Below are 21,623 nucleotides of genomic sequence, written 5' to 3'. Positions count from 1 at the left end.
GAGAATTAACAAAAAAAAAAATTATGGTGGTAAAATTGAAGTAACCAAAATTTTGTCATTTTAACCATTAATTTTTTTTCTTATTGAGTTTTCTGCTTTCTTTGTATGTTTTGGATGACAGTCCTTTATCAGATAAGATTTCTTAAAATGTTTCTTTTAGGGGTGGCTCGGTCAATTCAGCATCCACCTGTTGGTTTCGGTTCAGGTCATGATCATGGTTGGTGAATTCAAGTCCCACATCGGGTTCTAGGCTGGCAGTGTGGGGACTGCTTGGGATTCTCTCTCTCTCTCTCTCTCTCTCTCTCTCTCTCTCCCTCTGCCCTCCCCCCCCGACTTGTGCTGTCTCTGTCTCTCCCAAAATACGTAAATAAACGTTAACATGTTGTTTAAAAAAGTTCTTACAGGGGCGCCTGGGTGGCGCAGTCGGTTAAGCGTCCGACTTCAGCCAGGTCACGATCTCGCGGTCCGTGAGTTTGAGCCCCGCGTCAGGCTCTGGGCTGATGGCTGGGAGCCTGGAGCCTGTTTCCGATTCTGTGTCTCCCTCTCTCTCTGCCCCTCCCCCGTTCATGCTCTGTCTCTCTCTGTCCCAAAAATAAATAAACGTTGAAAAAAATTTTTTTTTTAAGTTCTTACTTAAATTCCAGTTAGTATACAATGTAATATTAGTTTCAGGTGTACAATACAGTGATTGGACACTTCCATACATCGCCCAGTGCTCATCGCGACAGGTGTGTTCCCTAATCCCATCACCTATTTCACCCACACCCCCCCACCTCCCCTGTGGTAACCATCAGTGTGCTTTCTGTGGTTAAGAGTCTGTTTCTCGATTTGTCTCTCTCTCTCATTTTTCTCCTTTTGCTTCTTTGTTTTCTTTCTTAAATTCCACATATGAGTGAGATCACAGGATATGTGTCTTCCTCTGACTGACTCATTTCGCTTAGCATAATACCCTCCAGTTCCTTCCACATTGTTGCAAATGGCAATATTTCATTCCTTTTGATGGCTGAGTAATATTCCAGTGTATATGTATACATCACTTCTTTATCCATTCATCTATTGATGGGCACTTGGGCGACTTCCATAGTATCAGATAAGTCTTTTGTATGAAGAGTTGTTTGAAGAATTGTGATACCTCCCACCACACCCACTGCCACTACCAAGGGGCATAGGACTGAGGGTCAGGATTTGGAAAGTTAAAGGGACTAAAGATGGCCCAGTTTCTTTCCAAATCTAGTTTTTACCTATGAGAGTCTCCTTGCTGATTTGTGTCTCCCATGGCCACTCCTGAAGCTTTTCTCAGCTCACTTCCTGCTAGTAGAATTTTGGGGGACCCTCGGGGATTGTTCTAGAAACCAATTAGTTACCATAATACACGAACACCGTGTTGGGAATCATGGATTGTAGTGTTCCTTTAGTGTTACTGGGCTGCCTTAATCCCCCTTTTTGGGAAAATGGAATTTGATGTGTGTGTTTGTGGCAGGATAGGACTTTCATCCTCTCTCTTTGCTGAGGGAAAAACTGCAAAAGTCCAAGAAAGAATGAGTCTAAACAAAATGATGAGTTAAAAGTTATATGATCGCATCTATTAGGATGGTTAGGACAACCCCCCCCCCCTCCGCGCCATCCCCCTGAAAATGGCAAGCGTTGGCCAGGATGTGGAGAGATTGGAATCCTTATGTCCTGTTGGTGCAAATGCGAGATGGTGCAGCCACCGTGGAAAACAGTGTGGCGGTTCCTCAGAAAATTGAAAGTAGGATTTTCTAGTGATTCTACTTCTGGGTATTTATCTAACAGAATCAGAGCAGGGTTTCAGAGACATATGTGTATACCCACGTTCATTGCAGCGTTTTCCACAATGGCCAAAAGTTGGACGCAACTGTCCACCGATAGATACATGGATGAGCAACATGTGGTGTGTCCATAGAATATTATCATCATTCAGCCTTAAAAGGGAAGGACATTCTCACACAGGCTGCAACAAGGACGGACCTTGAGGACACGCGGACATGATGCTAAATGAAACCAGCCGGCCACGCAAGGACAGAGGGACGGCGGGGATGGTCGCACAACCACGCGAACGTACTTCACACCACTGAACCGGACCCGCAAACGTGTAAGTGGGTTACATGTGAAGATGGCAAATTTTGTGTTATGTGTATTTTACCACGGCTGAAACTGACGAACGGAGTGCAAAGTTACGCAGTCAGCATTAGCGAGAGGAGGGTTTGTTTGCCTTGCAAATATCCTGATACTGAACCATCTGAAGGCACCTCCCTAGACAGGCAGAACCAGAAAGACTGGTACCACTGTATTCAGCACAGTATGATACCCACGCACCCCTCCTTCTCATACACGCAGCACCCCTGTCCGGGGATGCAGCCCCACACGACTCATCTGTTCACTGCACAGTGTTTGAAATAGGAGGGGTCTTTCAAGCCCTGTAGTGGCTTCTCGTGTTCCGGCGACCTAGGAACTTCAGAGAAACCCAATTTAGATGTGGGATAAATGTTGCAACCGCAGTGAACAACGATGACGAGGACAATGACGACGACAAAGCTTCAGCAGAAGCACGGGAGACACACAGACCTCACTGAAATTAGCAACTTAGCGTTCTTGTTAGGCGGGGCTTGTGAGACTCCTCCCCTTGCCAGTTCTCGGTCCCTTGTCTTCCCTGGTCCTGGGCTCCGCCCTGTGTGAGGCTCCTCACTGACCTCTGGCCCTCATCACCACTTCTCCAGCTTTCTCATTTCATTCCCTGCGGCTATGGTTTGGGGGACCTTAGGGTACAACCTTGGGGCATTGTTTTATAAGCCAATCAGTCAACAGTCTTTCATCTTACAGTTTCTCTAAAATATTTAGCTGGCGCCCCAGCTTCGTGTGTCCAGGCAGCTCCAAGTACAAGCAAGTACAGCCAAAGATTTCCCTGGACACAGTTTCCCCCCCCCCCCCCCATTTCTTTTATTGTGGTGAAATACACTGGACATAAAATTGACTGCCTTAACCTTTTTTTTTTTTTTTTTTTTTAATGTTTATTTTTGAGAGAGAGATAGAGCGTGAGCAGGGGAGGAACAGAGGGAGAGGGAGACACAGAATCTGAAGCAGGATCCAGGCTCTGAGCTGTTAGCACGGAGCCTGATTTGGGGCTCGAACTCATGAATGGGGAGATCATGACTTGAGCCGAAATCAAGAGTTGGACGATTAACTGACTGAGCCAGCCAGGCGCCCCCATCTGATAGCGTTCTTAAACCCAAATGCTGCCCTCTTGCCTTGGGCCTTGGCATTTTCTTCAGGCTGTTGAGCAAGGGCCATCATCTTGCTGGAACTGTCTCCTCAGAGCCACCTGGTATCACTGCTTCCCGGGGAGGCCCCAAATTACCAGACTCAGTCAATTTAAATCATAACCTGCATGGAGAGAGACTGCCTTAATGTTATTAGAGTCCCTTCCATCCTGGCTTACCCCAGCACATCTCTGTTTCTTTTTTTTTTTTTAATTTTTTTTTTCAACGTTTATTTATTTTTGGGACAGAGAGAGACAGAGCATAAACGGGCGAGGGGCAGAGAGAGAGGGAGACACAGAATCGGAAACAGGCTCCAGGCTCTGAGCCATCAGCCCAGAGCCTGACGCGGGGCTCGAACTCCCGGACCGCGAGATCGTGACCTGAGCTGAAGTCGGACGCTTAACCGACTGCGCCACCCAGGCGCCCCAGCACATCTCTGTTTCTATTAACAGTGGCAGGAAGTAGGAAACACACACAAATAGTCTGGCTATTTGCCAGGCTGTCTGTCATGCAAGACGTCACAGTTTTCCCAGATGGTTTGCTCTAACATGACACAGGTCACCAATGTCCCACCGTGCCTCTGTGTCCTCATGATCTGTTACCTGATGGCTAAGGTAATGCCTCAGAGTTTGGGTTTTTATTGTGGCAGAACCCCATTTCTGGCATTAACATTTACGTTAGTTATTGTTCAGTATGAACTACTCTAACAGAGAGACCCCCAAAACGCAGCAACTGAAACCCGACAGAAGTTACGTCTTGCTCATGTAGCCGTCTAGAGGTGGCAGTTGGTTTGGGGCTGGTAAAGTGACTCTGTTTTCCTTATAAGCCGTGTCTTCGGTCCCTGGGTCCAAAGTAACGTCTTTACCTCCGACCATTGTGTCTACATCCCAGGCTACAGGAAGGGGTGTTAGGCTCTAAGGAGCACATGCCCTTTCCTTTTATTTTTTAATTTTTTTTAACGTTTTATTTATTTTTGAGACAGAGAGAGACAGAGCATGAACGGGGGAGGGTCAGAGAGAGAGGGAGACACAGAATCTGAAACAGGCTCCAGGCTCCGAGCTGTCAGCCCAGAGCCCGACGCGGGGCTTGAACTCACGGACCGTGAGATCGTGACCTGAGCTGAAGTCGGACGCTTAACCGACTGAGCCACCCAGGCGCCCCGATAAAGTCTTTTTCAACTAAGGTATGTGCATTTGTTATTTCAGACACGATGCTATTGCGCACGTAACAGACTACACTATAGTGTAAGCACAACTTTGATACGCCCTGGGAAACGAGAACATTCATTTGACTTGCTTTATCGTGGTGGTCTGGAACTAAATCTGCGATACCTTGGAGGTATGCCTATTTTTGTGGTTTCTGTGGACTTTATTTTTTCCAGCCTTGAGGATTGACTGGCTTTCATTTCTCTGCTTGGGTGGATGGAAATGTGGGTCCGCCCCTCATTTTTAGGCATTTAGAGGGGGCTCGGAGCCGGGTATGACTTGTACCTCCTGGGAATGGCTGGAGGCCCCAGGGGGTGCCATTGGCTCAAGCAGGTGGAAGCAAGGAAGGGCTTACAGCAATTTGGAAGGAGCTCTGGGTACCTCGAGCTCCTTCTCAAAGGCGGTATGAGCATTTTATTTATTTATTTATTTATTTATTTATTTATTAGAAATTTATTGGCAAATTGGTTTCCATACAACACCCAGTGGTCATCCCAACAGATGCCCTCCTCAATGCCCATCCCCCACCCTCCCCTCCCTCCCACCTTCCCATCAACCCTCAGTTTATTCTCAGTTTTTTAGAGTCTCTTATGATTTGGTTCCCTCCCTCTCTAACTTTTTTTTTTCTCTTCCCCTCCCCCCACGGTCTTCTGTTAAGTTTCTCAGGATCCACATAAGAGTGAAAACATATGGTATCTGTCTTTCTCTGTATGACTTATTTCACTTAGCGTAACACTCTCCAGTTCCACCCACGTTGCTACAAAAGGCCATATTTCATGCTTTCTCACTGCCAAGTAGGATTCCATTGTGTGTATAAAGCACGATTTCTTTAACCATTCGTCAGTTGATGGACATTTAGGCTCCTTCCATCATTTGGCTCTTGTTGAGAGTGCTGCTATAAACACTGGGGTACAAGTGCCCCTATGCATCAGCACCCCTGTATCCCTTGGGTAAATTCCTAGCAGTGCTATTGCTGGGTCATAGGGTAGGTCTATTTTTAATTTTTTGAGGAACCTCCACACTGTTTTCCAGAGTGGCTGCACCAGTTTGCATTCCCACCTACAGTGCAAGAGGGATCCCGTTTCTCCACATCCTCTCCAGCATCTATAGTCTCCTGATTTGTTCATTTTATGTATGAGCATTTAGAAACACTGGCCACTGAACCAGGATCTGGAGATCTGGACCCGTTTACCTCTTGGAGACATGGGAGGGTCCCTTCCCTTCTCCTTCTCTTGGAGGTCATTACATGCAGCAATTGAACTGATGATCTCTCTTTGCCATTTTCAGACCCTATGTTGTCTCTGGAACTCATAAATGAGGCTTGATGAGAATATGAAGGCCTGGCAAGGTCACTGCTTCCCCAAATGTGAAGCGTCTAACAGTAATATTTCCTGCATGTGGTGTTCAAGAAAACTTTGCGCCGCACAGGTAGGAACCTATTCCTTCTCCTAATTCTCTTTCAAGGCTACCGGTTACTTCAAGAAATTGGTAAATTTCTTGATGCTAGTGGATCTTTGGTTAATTTTTTAAAAATTTGAGGATGGTTGACATGCGGTATTATGTTAGTGTTCAGTCTACTGTCCACATCTCCATACCTCATGCTGTCCTCACGTCAGGGTAGCTGCTATCATCACATGACACTGTTACAATATCATTGACTGTGTTCCCTACGCTGTACCTTTTATTCTCGTGGTTAACACATTCTATAACTGGAAGCCTGTGTCCCCCACTCCCCTCCACCCCTTTTGTCCATCCTCCTATCCCCCTTCCCTCTAGCAACTCTCAGTTTATTTATATGGCGGATTCTGCTTTTTGTCTATTTCTCCTCCTTCTCCTTCTTCTTTTTTGTAGATTTCACATATAAGTGAAATCAGATGGTATTTGTTTTTCTTAGTCTTATTTCTGCTAGTGTATCTTAAGAAAAATTTTTTTTTTAATTTTAGAGAGAGAGCGAGCATGCACAAACCAGAGAGAGGGGCAGAGGGGGAGAGAGAGAGAGAGAGAGAGAGAGAGAGAGAGAGAGAGAGAGAGAATCCCAAGCAGGTTCCGGATGTGGGGCTGGATCCCATGACCCTGGAATCACGACCTGAGCTGAAATCAAGAGTCAGACACTTTGGGAAGGCAAGCTGGTGTGGCCACTCTGGAAAACAGTATGGTGGTTCCTCAAAAAACTACAAATAGAACTATCCTACGACCCAGCAATTGCACTACTAGGCATTTATCCACGGGATACAGGTGTGCTTTTCAAAGGGGCACATGCACCCCAATGTTTATAGCAGTGCTACTGACAATAGCCAAAGTATGGAAAGAGCCCAAATGTCCGTGGATGGGTGAATGGATAAAGAAGATGTATTTATATACAAGGGAGTATTACTCTGCAATCAAAAGAATGAAATCTTGCCATTTGCAACTACGTGGATGGAACTGGGGGGTATTATGGTAAGTGAAATTAGTCAGTCAGAGAAAGACAAATATCATGACTTCACTCATATGAGGACTTTAAGACACAGAACAGATGAACACAAGGGAAGGGAAGCAAAAATAATATAAAAACAGGGAGAGGGATGAAACATGAGAGACTCATAAATATGGAGAACAAACAGAGGGTTCCTGGAGGGGTTGTGGGATGGGGGATGGGCTAACTGGGTAAGAGGCATTAAAGAATCTACTCCTGAAATCATTGTTGCACTACATGCTAACTAATTCGGATGTAAATTAAAACAATTAAAACAAATTAAAACCAATTTAAAAAATTAAAAAAAAAAAAAGTCAGACACTTAACCAACTGAGCCTCCTAGGTGCCCCTGCTAATAATGTATCTTAAAAAAACTGTTTACACTGTGTGTGTATATCTCTCTCTATAGACGCATGTGTATGCAATTATACGTGTAACTTAAAAGTATGATATATTAAAATAGATTTTTTTTAAGTGTACAAGTCAATGAATTTTAACACATGCCACTGCCGTCGTCATCCCAGAAAACTCCCTTGTGTGACCCTCTTTATAGTCACATCCTCCCCTAGTCCCCAGAAACCACTCATCTGTCCTCTGGTTTTGTCACTTACAGAATATTGTGTCAATGGAATCATATAGTATGTAACCTTTTGAGACTGACTTCCTTCACTCAGCATAACTTTGTATGGGTGTTTAGCTTGTGGATAGAGAATACTCTCCCCCAGCCTGTTTGTTTTTGAGGTAAAATTGACATATACCATTGTACTTTAAGGTCCACGACTAATGATTTGATATACCTATATATTGCAAAATGACGACCACAGTAAGTTAATATCCATCACCTCACAGAATTACAATTTTTTTCCTTGTGATGAGAACTTTTATTTATTTATTTATTTATTTATTTATTTATTTATTTATTTATTTATTAAAAATTTTAATGTTTATTTATTCTTGAGAGAGAGAGATAGAGACAGAGCATGAGCAGGGGAGGGTCAGAGAGAGAGAGAGAGGGAGACACAGAATCTGAGGCAGACTCCAGACTCTGAGCTGTCAGCACAGAGCCCGACGTGGGGCTCAGACTCACAGACCGCGAGATGGTGACCTGAGCCGAGGTCGGACGCTTAACCGACTGAGCCACCAGGCGTCCCATGATGAGAACTTTTAAAACCCATTCTCTTAGCAACTTTCAGATCTATGATATAATACTGGTAACTGTGGTCTCCATCCCCAGGATTTATTTATCTTTTAACTAGGTATTTGTACCTTTTGACCACTTTCACCCCCATTCCCTCCTCCCACCCCAACTTCTGGCAACCACACAGCTGTTCTCTGAGCATCATTATGTTGAGATTCATCTAAGTCGTTGTGTGTTTCAGTAGCTTGCCTTCTATTGCTGAGTTGTGTTCCATGGTATGGGTCGATCACAGTTTAACCACTCACCTGTTGAAGGCATTAACCTTAAAAATAAAACTGTCAGTTGGGGGCCCCAGGTGCCTCAGTCGACTAAGCATCTGACTCTTGATTTCGGCTGTTTATGATCTCACATTTCATGAGTTCAAGCCCTACTTTGGGCTCCACGCTGACAGTGTGGAACCTGCTTGGGATTCTCTTCCTTCCCCTCTCTCTCTGCCTCTCCCCTGCTCACTCTCTCTCTCTCAAAATAAATGAATACACTTAAAAAAATAAAATAAAACTGTCAGTTATTTATCAGCAAAAATGGGCTTATTCAGGAAGACCAGAAAATTACAATTCACGATACCTAGGCCACCGCAATCTACAGGCAAGTCTGAGGCACATGGGCAAGGAAAGTTCTTTAGAGAGGAAAAGGGAGGGTTGGGAGGAGCTGCTATAAACCAAAAGTCCATTGGAGTAAACTGGGAGTTCAAAGTATAGTGGCTTTTTCATGGCTGTGGGGTCACAGTCTCTCCTTGGTCGGGCTGTTGCTGGGGGAGGAGAAAGACCTTTCTTCCTTCTGCTGGAGTAGTTCAGTGGTATTTGTTCTCAAGACTTGCAAGGTAAGTCCCTCAGTGCTTAGTTTACAGTTGATGGTGAGTGGTAGGGTGTGTGAGCTCCCCTTCTGGCCTCCCAGCTCCATTTTAAATGAGGTTTCATTCTACTGATTTTCACAAGGGACATTTGGTTTTTTCCTAGCTTTTGGCTATTACCAATAAAGCCCCTCTGAAAAATTGTGTGCAGGTTTGGTGTGACTTAGGCTGTTCAAAATCCTCTCTGGCCTTCCAATTCACTTAGAATAAAATCCAATGTTAAGTGCAAGGGTGTCTGGGTGGTCCTCAAATGCTATACCCTGTGACAAGCATGGGGAAGCCATGTGGTTGAAGCACAGTACCTGTTCTTGAGGTCCTCCCAGTCTGGGGGCAGCACGGCTGGAGTTCACATTGTGCCTCTATCACTTACAAGCTGTGTGACCTTGAGCAAGTTCCTTAACCTCTCTGTGTTTCAGTTTCCTCACCTGTAAATGGAGAGATTAATAACATAAACTACGTTACAGGGCTGTTGTGAGGATTAAATGAGTTAATGCAAAGAGTATGGAACAAGCCCTTATATGTAATAAGTGCTTAACAAAAATGATCACTGTTTCATTATTGGCTTTCGGAATTTAATTGCAACTGGAAGGCCTGTCTAGGAAGTTTGTATTTTATCCTGTTAATTATATACAGGGAGAGTGGGGTTGAGCTGGTAGATGAGAGACAGGAGGGAGAGGGAGGGGTTTGGAGACTCTTGGAATACTCCTGAACAGCTCTCATGGGGTGGCGGGGAGGAGTCTGGTTGGAGTGGGTTGAAGAGGGAATAGATGGAGGTCTTATGGAGACAGCAGATGTAGATAACTCACTGGAGGAATTTTGCTAAAAAGAAATGCAAAGGCGGGGGCACCTGGTGGCTCAGTGGGTTAAGCGTCCGATTTCATCTCAGGTCATGATCTCACAGTTTGTGAGTTCAAGCCCCGTGTTGGGCTCTGTACTGACAGCTCAGAGCCTGGAGCCTGCTTGGGATTCTGTATCTCCCTCTCTCTCTGCTCCTCTTCCACTCTCTCTCTCTCTCTCTCTCAAAAATAAATAAACATTAAAAAAAATTTTTTTTAAAGTGCAAAGGGACAGTAATAAGTGGAAAATGTGGGGCAAAGGGGTTTCCTTTTCTTTTCTTTCTTTTAATGGGTGAAATGAAAAGTAGGAATGATTTCAACATAAGACAAAATTAACAACAGGGTGTAATCCTCAGAGGGAAATCCCTGAAGTTGACAAGGGATGAGGGCCAATGTTAAAATGGTACAATCTTTATCTTCTCCCCCCACAGGCGGGTGCAGAGTTCCTGGATGTACTGCAGTACCACGTGAATGGGTGAAGTGGGCGGAGCAAGCTCCTATTCCAACTCCCTGCTCCAAAAATCCATTTACTATATTACCCTCGGATAGGGGATGTATCTGATGTTTATCTGACAACAGTTACTACACTTGGTCTTAGCTAAAAGGCCGAGAAACAACTAGATTTGTTTTGGAAGGAAGCAGGGTGCTCAGTACCAGAATTACTTCCCCATCGCTGGTGGAGAGATCATTCTCTAGAGGCCAGATGGCTGGAGCCAAGGACCACCGGCGTCGAAGCGTCTCCTCCCTTGCACTCGGGGCAGAAACTCCTCAAGGTCTGGGAAAGAAGGCGGGGCTTGCGGGGGTGGGGCCAACCGCAGAGGCGAGCCTACGAGCTAGGGGGCGAAGCTCTGCCCTTGCAGGGTTCTGGTGGGATGGGAGGCGGGGCCTGTGCTAGGGCGAGGGGCGGGCTTGTTTGGGATGTGGTTGCAGACGGTGGATCTGGGGAGCGACGTGTGACGTCCCGGTCTGGCCGACCTGAGGGGCATTCGGCACGGCTGGTGTGGAAGCTGGCTGGCTGGAAGGCCCGAACACTACGGACAGAAACGTGGGGGCCAACGGAAGGCCGTGGAAAGCCGGCTCCCCACGGTCGTGGTTTATACAAAATGCCAAGGGGCGTGGTCTCATATAAAGAAAGGGGTTAGGCCTGCAGTGCGAGCCAATGAGAGGCGGGGGAGGGCGGGACTTGTGCTGAGGCGGCCTGTAGGGACGGGGCTTTTATAGGAGATGCTTGTAACCCAGAGCGTGGTTACAGCTTTGCGCGTGCGTCTCAGGCCGGACTACGGGGCGCCGCAGACGCAAGTGAGAGAAAGGGACAAGGCTGCAGGCTCGGAGCCCGGCCCCCTCAAGCCGCGCGTTTGGGTCACGTGACATGAAGGGCACCGAATTCCTCTGGAGTCAGCGCCATTTCCCGTAGGTGAAGGCCGAAGTATCCTGGGGGTCAGAGAAGCCTCCTGTTGCGATGTGACCTTGACCCACGGCCTGGGGCGGGTGTCAGGCTCGGGCGCTCGCAGAGGGCAGAGGTCTAGCTTTAAGGGATGGGCGCGCCCGCTAGCTTGGGGGCGTGGCCTCGTCCTTCTAGGTGGCGTAGACTTGGGGTGGGCGGGCTCACCATTGGGGCTGAGATTTGGACCCAGGTGTAAAAGAGGCGGGGCTTCCCATCTATTCTTTGAGAAACAGGTAAGTGTGAAGCACTATTTTGAGGCCAAAACTGCCTGTGGTGGCCAATTTTTGGTGCTGGTGGTGACGTAAGGAAGGGGGCTGGCGCCGCGGGAGGCGTGGCCTGGCCCCCAAGAGGCGTGGCCTCGCCCAGAGCCTAACCGCGTAGGTGGCGTGGCGGCGCCGAAACTGGCGAGAAGAGGCGTGGCCCGGGAGCCTTGTGGCCGGGGAACCTTCTTCCGGAAAAGATCGCTGCGCCTAGCTGCTGGCACTGTCCTTTCTCTTTCAGGTGGCGAGTCATGGAGACCCTCACAGCCGCCGCCCCTGCTGGGAGCTTCTTCCCCTCTTTCCTGCTCTTGGCCTGCGGGACGCTAGTGGCCGCCCTGCTGGGCTGCGCGCACCGCCTGGGGCTCTTCTATCAGTTGATGCACAAGGTGCGGGGGGCATAGGTCAGCGGCGGGCTGGGGGCAGCCAAAGAAGGAAGGAGCTCCTGGCACTCCTAGCTCACTTATTTTACAGGAGAAAGTGAGGCCCGACTAATCTAGGGGGCTCGGTTGGGAAATTCTGTCTACGGCCCTTAACGCTTCGGCAGTCTGCAGACAGGTCCCTGGACTTTGCCTGTAGGCAGAGATAAATCGGGCGGTAGCTGCCGGGTACTCAGCGCCCCGCCTACTCCTTCCCCAGAGGCCAAGAGCCCTTTTCACTGAGCGCAGCTCCCTAAACCCGACGTGATCAGAGTGGGCCAAAGGTAGCACTAGAAGGGGTAGCTGTGAGAGATGTCATGTACTTCTCAACGCGTCCCCTAGAGGTGCTTTTGTTTCTGTACTCATTTTCCACAAGAGAAAACTGAGGCTCAGAGAGTTTGTGTGGTAACTTGTCATAGGTGGCCTTTGGGGGAACAGTTGACCCCACGGATCTCACCCTGAACTGCTTGGCTCCTCCCTCAGGAGCCCACCCCTTCCCCTCCCAATAGCAACGGGAGCAAGGTCACTGGCCTTGAGGATTTCTGGAGATTTAAGGCAAAGGCCTCTGGTGTGCGGGGCTGGGAACAAGCCGAGGCTCAGAAGCCTCAGCATATTCTGTGCCAGCAGGCCGCTCCCTTGCCAGGTGCTTAGTGGCTGGCAGCCTGTCAGCGGGGCCTGCCCAGTGAGTGGGAGGAAGCCTAGCGGGCTGGGATCAACAGTTGCCACTAGGTCCTGGAGGGCAGGCAGTTTGGAGTCCCAGCAGATGGCCCCTGGCCAAACTACTTTGGGTTCTGGGGATCCACTTTCCCTCTCCTCTCACTCATTGGCCTACTGTCCCCGGAGACAGGCAGTGTAACAGAAGGGGGCGCTCAAGGGCCTTGGTTCTATGGGACTTTGAATCTTGCCAGGGCAAGTCTTGGTTCCCTTAGCTGTACAAGGACGGCCTGCCCTACTCTGGGCCTTGTGTATAGTATGATATGTGCCTCAGCAATATCAAAGTTCCTCTGACCCCTGACTCTGTCCTGCCCTCCTTCCTGGGGGAGTGAGAGTGCCCTCTCCCTGTCTGCCTTGGCGCTCTTGCCCTGGCCCTTGGTAATTGTGCTCCTCTCCCTCCATGGGCCCAGGTGGACAAGGCGAGCATCCAGCATGGCGGGGAGAATGTGGCAGCTGTGCTGAGGGCCCACGGCGTGCGGTTCCTCTTCACCCTGGTCGGCGGGCACATTTCCCCCATACTGGTGGCCTGTGAGAAGTTGGGCATCCGCGTGGTGGACACACGCCACGAAGTCACAGCTGTCTTTGCCGCCGATGCTGTGGCCCGCCTGACCGGTGAGGGCAGAGCAGAGAGGGTGGAGGGCTGGTGAAAATGGGATGGGAAGTCTTTGCAGGGCAGAGTTTTTTCAGAGGTGGCCAGGAGGGAGGGCAGGGCCGTGATGGATTCTGTATTTCAGGGACCGTGGGCGTAGCAGCAGTGACAGCGGGCCCTGGCCTCACCAACACGGTGACTGCAGTGAAGAATGCCCAGATAGCTCAGTCTCCAGTCCTGCTTCTGGGTGGGGCCGCCAGCACTCTGCTGCAGGTGCCCTGCCCTTGGGTGGATGGCGGGGGTCCCGGGGAGCCTCAAAGGGCTCATGTATTGACTCTGGCCTCCTCTGTTTCCACCAGAACCGGGGTGCGCTCCAGGCCATTGATCAGATGGCCCTGTTTAGGCCACTGTGCAAGTTTTGTGCTTCTGTGCGGAGGGTGCGGGACATCGTGCCCACCCTGAGGGCTGCGATGGTGGCTGCCCAGTCGGGGACCCCAGGTAGGTGGGGGGGGGGGCTGGGCAGTGGTCAGGCCCTAAGGCCTGGGTCCAGGGAGGCATGGCAGGCTCAGTATCCTCCCTGCCCCTCCACAGGCCCAGTGTTTGTGGAGCTTCCCGTTGATGTGCTGTACCCCTACTTCATTGTCCAGAAGGAGATGGTGCCAGCCAAGCCGCCCAAGGGCCTCGTGGCTCGATTGGTCACCTGGTGAGTTGCCTCACCCCCACCGTGCCCTCTCCAGCCCCCTGCCCTCTTTTGTAACTTCCCGCCAGCCTCTGTCACTCCTTTGACTCATTCATTGGTTTGCATATCAGCTGAGGGGAACCAGCCTTAGGAAGAGCATTGGAGGTAGAGGGACTAGCATATGCAGAGGTTCTGAGGCAGGAGCGAACTTGGTGGGTTGGGAAAGCAAAGTAGCCTCTGTGGCAGCAGCAGGTGAGCAAAGGGGAGAGGGGCAGAGGTTGAGCTCAGAGCGGCCAGCAGGGGCCACTGGGAGGACCTGGGGTTTTGTTTTTACTTTGAGATTCGTCGAGAAGCATTATATGGTCCAAAGCAGAGGTGTGGCACACCCCGATTCAGGTTTTTATCACGTTCCCTCTGACTGCTGCTGGGGAACGGACTGTGGGCTTGGGTGGAAGCTGGGAGGCCAGGGAGGAGGGGTTGTCGGCCCTGGGATGAGAGGCAGTGGTGGCCTGGCTTTGAGTGGTAGCTGTGGGATGCAGAATGAGGAATAAGCTTAAAGGTTTTCCTGGAAGAGCTACAAGGTTGAGGGGGGACTTCTTTCAGTGGAGAGGATAGGAAGGGGTTCCATGTGGGGCCACATCCCCAGCAGAGGTATCTATCTGGTTTTGGCCACCCCTGGGATGGGCCTGGCCGGAGCGGCACAGGAAGGAGAGTCGATTCTCCTCTTCCTTCCCCTCTGTCCCTTCCCTTTGCCTGCCCTTGCTCTTCTACCTGCCATGCCCCTTCCATGTATTTAGCGAGTGCCACAGTGTGCCAGGTACCAGGACCGGCACGAACAAGACAGGCCCCTGTGCCTGGGCACGTGAGAAGTCCCTTGAAGACCAGTTCGGGGGGTAGAACTTTATTCACATATCTTTTGTGACAACACTGAGTGAAGAGGGTAAGGTGTTACTACACCCATTTCATAGAGTGGGTAACTGGGACCCAAAGGGGGTAAATGACTGGCAGGAAGTCATCCAGCTTGTTAATGGCACACGAGGATTCAGCCTGGAGGAGCCTCCCATGCTTTATCCACAGAGCTATGTGCCATCTACAGGGAATGAAATGAAAGTTCAGAGAGTCGGGTCTGAATCCCGAGCCAGTAACTAGCTGTGTGAACCTTGAGCAAGTGATTAAGCCTTCCCCACCCACCCCCCGCCAGTTTAATGGAAATACAGTTGACATAGGGGACCGTGCAGGCTTAAGGTGGACAGCGTCATAATTTGACTGATCCTGTTGTGATTAAACCTTTCTTGACTGCAGCTTGCCTATCTGTAAAATGAAGAAGCGTAGCGTGGTTTTCTCTCTAGACTAAGATTCTGTGAAGAATAAAACAAGATCGCTTCGACAGTGTAAAATGCTGAAGTGACTAATTAGCCATTGTCTTAGATAAGAATAGGGTTGAGTCCAGTGTCCTTTCAGGTGTAAGGCAAGCTGTCTCCCATCCTTTCTCCAACCTGGCTAGGGAACCACAAATACAGAGGGGGATTCAGAGGTCCTGAACAGATAGGAAGTGGCTGGTGACCGTGCCAGGTAGGCTGAATTTTGTTTGTTTATTTGTTTGTTAAAGTTTATTTATTTATTTTGAGAGAGAGTGAGAGAGCAAGGAAGCACATGCATGCAGGGTTGAGGCAGAGAGGGAGGGAGACAGAGAATCCCAAGCAGGCTCCGCAGTGTCGGCACAGAGCCTGATGCAGGGATTGATCTCATCAACCGTGAGATCATGACGTGAGCCGAGATCAGGAGTCAGACACTTAACTGACTGAGCCACCCAGGCACCCGAGGTAGGCTGAACTTTTAAGCAATTTTGTTCTGTGGCCGTGACAGCAGCCTGTTTGTTCCCTGGTTCTGGCTCCCCCCTTCCCCCCTTCCGTTCTCCTGTCCTCTCTTGGGCTGCCCCTACTCAGCCCTTTGGGCTGGCTCTTCCTTCGCCTTTCTTTCTATGTTGGGGTTTACCATGGTTTCTTCCTTGGCCTCTTCTCATTCTCTGCATTCTTGGTTCCTCCTCAAAAGAGAAACAGAAGCTTCTGGTTCCGACTCCTTTTTGCCGACACCCACATGTCTTGTTCTTGGCTGGACTGGATGTTCCTTGAATGCAGAGCCGGGCAAGATTTATCTCTGTGTCTCCAGGGCCCTGGAGGCCCACATGGGAAGTTAGGGCCCTGTGACCCACCGAGTAAGGAGACAGAAGGAGGTGTCGGAAGCCGGAGAAAGAGGCTTGAGTGCCTTCCGTGATTGGGTGTTTGGCAAAGTGCTTTATGTCCTGAATGGATAGATGGTAAACCTTGGGAGAGAGACTCCCTTTTCCATTTTACAGAGGAGGAACCTCAGAAAAGTTAAGTCACTTGCCCAGTCGCACAGCTAGGAAGCGTGGAGCCTTGTGCGTTTCACTCTGCAGCCATGGCCCTGATCCTGGCACTCCACACCTGTGTCACTTGGTTCTGAGGGTCTGTGTCAGGTTGGGTGGTCGCCAGAAGCTTCTGAGGGGCCACAGGCGGCTGGAGACTCGGCCACTGGGGTTTGTCTGTCTGGGGTGTGGCTCACCTACTTCTGTGCCTGTCTCACTTCCCGCCTCAACCCCGGCCTCCTTCAGCTCCCAGAACCCCAGTCATTAATCCTGGTAACTGCCTTTTCCTCTCATCTTCGCAGGTACTTAGAGAATCACCTGGCCAACCTCTTTGCAGGAGCCTGGGAGCCTCGGCCTGAGGGGCCTCTGCCTCTGGACATTCCGCAGGCATCCCCCCAGCAGGTGAATCGCCTCTCTTCCCTGGTTCCCTGAGGAACCCCACCGGGCAGGATGGCCTCTCTCTGAGTCAGTAGTGGGGCCTGGATCTTGGGGGCTGATGGTGACTCACACGGTTGGCTCTCTGAGCCCCGTCTCTAATCCCAGGTTCAGCGCTGTGTGGAAATCTTGAGCCGAGCCAAAAGGCCCCTTGTTGTGCTGGGGAGCCAGGCTCTGCTGCCCCCGACACCTGCTGACAGACTTCGGTGAGAACCCTCAGCCCTGCCCTTGCTGTCATATCCCTGGTCCCCGGTCTCCGGATGCCTTGTGGGGTGGGGGCATGCCCTTGGCTACACTCCCCTCTGCTCTGCCTGGACCCCCAGGACTGCCGTGGAGACCCTTGGCATCCCCTGCTTCCTGGGAGGGATGGCACGAGGACTGCTGGGCCGCAACCACCCCCTCCACATCCGGCAGAACCGCAGCGCTGCTCTGAAGAAAGCAGACGTGGTCCTCCTGGCAGGTGGGCCTCGGCCTCCTCTGCCCTTTCCCCTTTCCCTCCCTGCAGGCCCCACCCCTGCTCCTCTCCCCACTCCCCCTGTGGCCCTGCCCCTCGTAGTCAGGTACTTAACTGGCACCCTCCCCTGTAAGCACTCAGCCTCTTACCTTGGGCCCGCCCCTTGCCCCTTGCCCCTTGCCCGGGTTTGGACAGCCGTGTACTTGAAATCCAGCCAGGGAAGTTCTGGCAAGCTCGCAGTCGGGCCGCGTGGCTCGGCCCTGCATGGAGGAAGAGGCACAGATAGTGGGCACCCATATTGTTCACATTCAGCGTTGGCACGTGTGTGCTCTGTGCAGGATGGACACAGCATGTACGCGTGCGGCGTGCGCATTTTCGTGTAAAGGGGAGTCCTGGCCACCGCGTAATAGTTGTATCGGTTCGCTGTTGTGTGATAACCATCCCAAAACTCAGTGACTTAAAATGTGCTTATTATGGGGGCGCCGGGGTGGCTCAGTGGGTTTAAGTGTACGACTTCGGCTCAGGTCGTGATCTCACCATTTGTGAGGTTGAGCCCCGCGGCGGGTTTTCTGCTCTCAGAGCCTGGAGCACGCGCTTTGGGTCCTCTGTCGCCCTGTCTCTCTCTGCCCCTCCCCCGCACTCTCTCTCTTTCAAAAATAAACAAACATTGAAAAAAGGCACTTATTTCTCAAGCTCCACCTGTAGGTTAGGCGGTAGTTTTTCTGCTGTTGGTGGGACTCCTTTATGAGTCTGTAGTTGGCGAGGCAGGAAGGCATCTGGGCTGATCCGGGGCGGGCAGGCGCATATCCTTGGGCTTGGCTGACGTTAGGCTGGGCTCACATGGCCTCCGCTGGGCTGACTGACTTCTCTGACTCCTCCTTACATCTTCCTCCAGGTTTCTCATCATCCAGCAGGCCAGCCTGGGCTTGTTCACTTGGTGGAGGATGAGAACAGGCAGGAGGGTTAGAGCAAGGTGTTTTAAGAGAGAGAGAGAGACAGTGGCAGCCACAAGGCTTCTTAAAGCCTGGTCTCAGGAGTGTCTGCCGTCATCCTGCCACAGCCTGTTGACCGAAGCACGTGCCGAGGCCAGCCCAGATTTTTTTTTTTTTTGGACTTTTATTTATTTATTTTTTAATATATGAAATTTATTGTCAAATTGGTTTCCATACAACACCCAGTGCTCATCCCAAAAGGTGCCCTCCTCAATACCCATCACCCACCGTCCCCTCCCTCCCACCCCCCCATCAACCCTCAGTTTGTTCTCAGTTTTTATTTATTTTTTTTAATTTTTTTTTTCAACGTTTTTTATTTATTTATTTATTTTTGGGACAGAGAGAGACAGAGCATGAACGGGGGAGGGGCAGAGAGAGAGGGAGACACAGAATCGGAAACAGGCTCCAGGCTCTGAGCCATCATCAGCCCAGAGCCCGACGCGGGGCTCGAACTCCCAGACCGCGAGATCGTGACCTGGCTGAAGTCGGATGCTCAACCGACTGCGCCACCCAGGCGCCCCTGTTCTCAGTTTTTAACAGTCTCTTATGCTTTGGCCAGCCCAGATTCAAGGGGTGGGGAGATGTGGAGTCATTGCGGCCGGCGCTGGTACAGGGAGAAAGGAAGAATGGGGATCACTTTTGCATCTACTCTGCCATGGTGGGTGAAGGAAGGTAGTGGGGACACTGGCCCTCCAGCCGCTGAGACCCCGCTTCCCACGCCAGGAATCGTGTGCGACTTCCGCCTGTCTTACGGCCGTGTCCTCAGCCGCAGCAGCAAGATCATCATCGTCAACCGTAACCGGAAAGAGATGTTGATGAACTCAGACATGTTCTGGAAGCCCCAGGAAGCCGTGCAGGGTGAGCGCCCGGTACCCCCTCACACACACATGCTCTTCCTGGTCCTTCTCTTGGCCTCTGCTGCAGCTGGCTTGAGCTGGGTGCTTGTGAGCAAGGCCTGAACCCTGCCCCGGCGGGCATCCGGTCAGCTGGAGACATACCTGTGGCTCTCAGACTGATGGGTGCTTCTGGATGAACAGATGGTGGGGTGTGCGTACGAGGGGAGGCCTGGGAATAACATGCATGTGATCACGCCCCTGGCTGCAAATCCTCCCATACTGCTTGCTGCCCGGAGGACAGAGACCTGCCTCCTTGGCCTCCGAGGCTTTTGTCGTCCTGTCCTACCTTCCCTGTTCGGTCTGCTCCCACAGCCTTTTTGTGCTCTGCTTCTGCCCGTCGTCCCAAGGACATTGCGCCGCAGCGTAGGCTACACGGAGCTCTTGTGTCAAGCAGAGGAGTGGCGCTGTTGCATTCAAGCTCGGGAAGGTCTACTGTAGCAGCTGGTGGGCAGCGAGTTGGAGGGGGCAGGTGGAGGCCAGGGGCCCGTTAAACCAGGCCGGGGCCGAAACGACGAGGCCTGGAGCGGGGATGGACCGGGATGAGAGACTCGGCTTCTCTGAGCCTCTGTGGGATCACTTCGAAGACGGAGATGATGGACAGTGTATATATCACTGGCCTGTTTATCGGTCACTTCAAAAGCAGCGTGCTTGGCTGATGGAGGTGCTTTTCGTGATGTGTTTTAAGGCAGAATTCACAGCACTGCCTGATCTAGGGTGTGAGGAGGAGGAGGCAGGCGACGAGGCTGCCTGGGTTTCTAACCCACTTAGTGCTTCCTAAACCTTCATTTCTCTGGCCTTGGCTGCCCCGACCTGCTTCTGGCAGACTGTGGGGGGTGTTTTGCCTCTTCTGCTCTAGGAGCATCCCTGGCCTGGCACCTTGCCTCCTGCTATTGCCTCCTGTTGCTATTGGATTCCTGCTGTCCTCGGGCCTTTGGTGCCGGGAGGGCAGGAGGCCACTTCCCTGCAGCTGTTTTCTCTTCCTTCCCTAGGAGACGTGGGCTCCTTTGTGGTGACGCTGGCGGAGGGCCTGAAGGGCCAGACGTGGGCCTCAGACTGGGCAGAGGAGCTTCGGCAAGCTGACCGGCAGAAGGAGCAGACCTTCCGGTGGGGGCCGGGTGCGGTGGACACGCGGCGGGGGGGGGGGGGTTTCCCGGCAGGCTCTCCTGCTGGCTGGCCCTGCTGATGTGCACCTCTGTCTGGCAGGGAGAAGGCATTGACGCCTGTAGGCCAGCACCTGAACCCGGTGCGGGTACTGCAGCTCGTGGAGGAGATTCTGCCTGACAACACGATTCTGGTGGTCGATGGTGGAGACTTCGTGGGCACTGCCGCCCACCTGGTGCAACCCCGTGGCCCCCTGCGCTGGCTCGATCCTGGTAAGGAAGGGCCTCTGCCTGGGATGGGTTGTACGGTCCAGGCCCCTTTCTACCCACATGCTCTTGGTTTCCCTAGGGGCCTTTGGGACTCTGGGGGTTGGTGCAGGATTTGCACTCGGGGCCAAACTGTGCCGGCCAGATGCCGAGGTGAGTCAGGGCGCTGGAGGCAGGAGGCTTGCCGTGTCCTGGGTAGTGAGGTACTCAAGCAGCCTTGTTCCCTGCTCAGGTGTGGTGCCTGTTTGGAGATGGAGCCTTTGGCTATAGCCTCATTGAATTTGACACCTTTGTGAGACACAAGGTGACTGGGCTGCCCGAGGGACGCTGAGGGCTTGGAGTCCTGGGAGCTGTCAGGATGGGCTGGGATAGGGAGGGAGCTGCTTCTGCCTGTCCCTGTCTTTGCCCTCTGGTTGGCCAAGCCTTGAAACTGAAGGCTGTGGGCTGGCCTCGCCCTCTCCCTGCAGATCCCAGTGATTGCCTTGGTGGGGAATGATGCTGGCTGGACCCAGATCTCTCGGGAGCAGGTGCCCTGTCTGGGCAGCAATGTGGCCTGTGGCCTGGCTTACACCGGTGAGGGGCCTGGGCAGGCTGGAGACGGGGGGAGGCTGTTTCAGGCCCGGATGGATGGGCATGTGTTCCTCTCCTGGGCTGACTGCATGGCGGGCTGGGTCCCTGCCACCATCTGACTGGACTTCTCCTTTCAGATTATCACAAGGCAGCCATGGGACTTGGGGCCCAGGGCTTGCTGCTCTCCCGGGAGAAAGATCAGGTGGTCGAGGTGCTTCGTGACGCTCAACAGCAGTGCCGAGATGGCCACCCGGTTGTGGTCAACATCCTCATTGGGAGGACAGACTTCCGAGATGGCTCCATTGCTGTGTAGGCCCTCGTGGGTCAGTACCCTTGGCTCCCTTCCCACCCCTGGACTGTACCTAGCTGGTTGAGAGCCTCATCCTTGCCTACCTGGACCTGGCCTATGAGGTCCACTGACTCCACAACCCTCCAAGAAGACAGGGTGGGGCTGCAGGGGTCAGAGCTCAGAGAAGCTCCGTGGCAGCACCCGGGAGCTCCTGGGCTTTTTTTCTCTGCAGGGGACAACTGCCCTTTTCTCCCTTCCTCTCTTCCACGCTTAATAAACCACTTCTGGTCCGTGTGGGCCCAAGTACTCA

General features: G+C 51.7%; 1 protein-coding gene, 1 long non-coding RNA gene and 1 other non-coding gene across 5 annotated transcripts; 1 reads left to right on the top strand and 2 right to left on the bottom strand.

The window, feature by feature from the left end:
- Positions 1 to 3,127: 3,127 nt before the first annotated feature.
- On the bottom strand, positions 3,128 to 10,989 carry LOC109494607. Its single transcript, XR_002149589.3, has 3 exons — positions 10,477 to 10,989; positions 9,289 to 9,411; positions 3,128 to 3,402 (listed from the first exon to the last, which is right to left on the bottom strand). It is a non-coding gene; the product is annotated as an uncharacterized LOC109494607 (long non-coding RNA).
- Positions 10,253 to 10,440, bottom strand: LOC111559664. Its single transcript, XR_002740789.2, has one exon. It is a non-coding gene; the product is annotated as a U2 spliceosomal RNA (small nuclear RNA).
- A 75-nt stretch (positions 10,990 to 11,064) lies between the features above and the next one.
- ILVBL (ilvB acetolactate synthase like) lies at positions 11,065 to 21,623 on the top strand. Of its 3 annotated transcripts, none has more exons than XM_019818809.3 (16): positions 11,065 to 11,232; positions 11,768 to 11,912; positions 13,067 to 13,268; positions 13,391 to 13,518; positions 13,605 to 13,743; positions 13,837 to 13,948; positions 16,613 to 16,712; positions 16,854 to 16,951; positions 17,069 to 17,205; positions 18,915 to 19,049; positions 20,077 to 20,191; positions 20,291 to 20,460; positions 20,537 to 20,607; positions 20,687 to 20,758; positions 20,922 to 21,027; positions 21,162 to 21,623. In XM_019818809.3, exons 1-16 carry the CDS (start codon positions 11,192 to 11,194, stop codon positions 21,335 to 21,337), a joined length of 1,947 nt encoding a protein of 648 aa, XP_019674368.3. In that variant the 5' UTR covers positions 11,065 to 11,191; the 3' UTR covers positions 21,338 to 21,623. The 3 variants fall into 3 exon arrangements, with proteins under 3 accessions (XP_019674368.3, XP_044903309.1, XP_023102374.2); XM_045047374.1 differs by having other exon boundaries at positions 11,100 to 11,236; XM_023246606.2 differs by lacking the exon at positions 11,065 to 11,232 and adding an exon at positions 11,342 to 11,499.

The sequence above is a fragment of the Felis catus genome, chromosome A2, assembly GCF_018350175.1.
Source record: "Felis catus isolate Fca126 chromosome A2, F.catus_Fca126_mat1.0, whole genome shotgun sequence".
NCBI classification, from domain to species: Eukaryota; Metazoa; Chordata; class Mammalia; order Carnivora; family Felidae; genus Felis; species Felis catus.
Note: the sequence above shows the minus strand (reverse complement) of the source record. Positions and strands in the feature narration are given on the sequence as shown.